At 34.2% G+C, this 2264-nt stretch overlaps 1 protein-coding gene across 1 annotated transcript; it reads left to right on the forward strand.

Annotated features, from left to right (window-relative positions):
- Positions 1-64: 64 nt before the first annotated feature.
- Positions 65-1720, forward strand: LOC117800509 (transcription factor SOX-30-like; the record flags this gene model as incomplete). Its single annotated transcript, XM_034653058.1, has 2 exons — positions 65-304; positions 1541-1720. Coding segments are annotated over 2 exons (420 nt in total), but the record flags the coding sequence as incomplete, so codon positions are not given.
- Between the last annotated feature and the right edge of the window lie 544 nt (positions 1721-2264).

A 2264-nucleotide genomic window follows, 5' to 3' on the forward strand; every position in this document is an offset into this window, starting at 1 on the left:
TGTGTGTGTGTGTGCGTGTGTGTGTGTGGCACATTAATTCAGTCTCTTAATTTTTGTCATGTAGGAATACCAGATACTCCCTTCAGTAAGGACAGAAATGGTCATGTGAAGCGACCCATGAATGCATTTATGGTTTGGGCAAGGATTCACCGGCCAGCACTAGCCAAAGCTAATCCAGCAGCCAACAATGCAGAAATCAGCGTCCAGCTCGGGTTAGAGTGGAACAAACTTAGTGAGGAACAAAAGAAACCCTATTATGATGAAGCACAAAAGATTAAAGAAAAGCACAGAGAGGAATTTCCTGGTAATCAAATGAAATAAACAAAACTTCTTCCTAATTTCTTTTACATTTATTTAGGTAAAGATTAGGTTAGATTGAGATTGAAAGACAAAAATGGGTATTTTTTTCTAATCTGATATGTACAATAAAGAGAATAATGGCTAATATTATAGTAATGATTGAATTGATACTGGGTATAGGTCTATTCTTAAATAGAACCAAGTAGAGGATTACGTGGTCTCACATTTGCCAACTAATAACAAACCAGGGGACATAATTTTACTGTGGTTTTGATTAAATATACAGATATGAACTTAATGAAGGTAAAACTCCAGAATTTGAGGCTACAATTTTGCAAATATAATAGAAAATGAAGAGTTAAAATCATAACAACAGAAACAAATATGTATCATACCCTTAAAAGACAATGAAAATGCAAGGATTGACACCATGCTTCATTTTAATGTTATGTGGTTATCAGAACATACTTATGTCTCCTAACTGCCAAATTTATCCTCATCATGACGTAGTTTGAAACAATTTCTGATTTACTCCCCAGCCATGAGGACATTTAGATTAAGTTTGGGTAAAGGCAAGGTGTATGGCTGACATGATCATGCATGACGGGAACAGAATTATTTTTTTTCTAAAATGTGAGCAGAAATTTTGGGTGTCAGAGGCAACAGTTACAGAGAACCAGTGATTCCCCTGGTTATACAGTCGCTGCACACTGTTAAACTCCAGTCTTCTGACTTTGGAAGGAAATTGGATTGTTTGTGGACTTGAGACTGCCAAGTTTAGGAGAGTGACTCTTCCTAAGCTAGGTATAAAAATAGTGACTGGTCATTACTGACCATTCCATTGTAAGATATAGACAATTGTATCTCATAGAAAGGGAACAGGAGGAGATGAATAATATCTTACAGGGGCATTATTTTATAGGTAAAGGAAAAGCTTTGGGATTCGAGCTCAATGTCTTTAATCTTGATTTTACTATGGATTGATTATGTGTCTTTAGATACAAGATATTTGACCTCATTCTTCCTTTGAATTATGGGTTACAATATTAACAACTAGTTAGGAGCTATATGGATATTAAAATGCACAAAAATCGTACAATAAACTTGGAACAGACACTATAGACAATAACTTATTTTTTTAAATTTAGAAGTATTTTGGATATTTTTATTGTGAAAATAACTATTTAAAGGCTGAATAGGGTCTTATTTTCAAATTAAAAATCGCTTATCTTCTCCATAGGTTGGGTTTATCAACCTCGTCCAGGGAAGCGAAAACGCTTCCCTCTAAGTGTTTCCAATGTGTTTTCTGGTACCACACAGAATATCATCTCTACAAATCCTACAACAATATATCCTTATCGCTCACCTACCTACTCTGTGGTAATTCCCAGCCTACAGAACACCATCACTCATCCAGTTGGTGAGTTCGTTTTATTGTGGATTATGAATTGTTTAATAGCTGTGTGAAAATTTTACCTTAAGTTGAAATTTTGTTTCTCTTAGCTTAAGAATTTTTAGAACAACAATATTAAGGGGGAAAAAAATCAAGAAGAAAGTAAAAACATGAAATTGGAGAAGGAAAAATTTCAGTAGATATGAAAATATTTGGTTTGCCAGTGTAGCAAATGTTCTCTGTATAAAACCTCAGACCTTTTAACCAAATCAGGAGGAGCCCATAGATTAGGCAGATAATGAAGGAAAGGACTGAGGTAATTCAATAGGAAATAGAAGTATCTTTTTACTATCATCATAGAAGAATGGCTTGCTAATGGTATATAGAACATCCTGTTCTGGAATTTAGCAATGATGATGGATCTGTTAAGACCATTCTCTTGCTGCTCTAGATAAGCAGTGGAAGTAATCTATTTTCTCCCAAGTATTTGGTTCTTTATATTGTCTTTACCTAAATTTCTCCTCCATTATCAGTTCTTTTTTTTTTTTTTGGTAAAGATTTTGTTTATTTA

Source organism: Ailuropoda melanoleuca, unplaced genomic scaffold (assembly GCF_002007445.2).
Source record: "Ailuropoda melanoleuca isolate Jingjing unplaced genomic scaffold, ASM200744v2 unplaced-scaffold71534, whole genome shotgun sequence".
Taxonomy (NCBI): domain Eukaryota; kingdom Metazoa; phylum Chordata; class Mammalia; order Carnivora; family Ursidae; genus Ailuropoda; species Ailuropoda melanoleuca.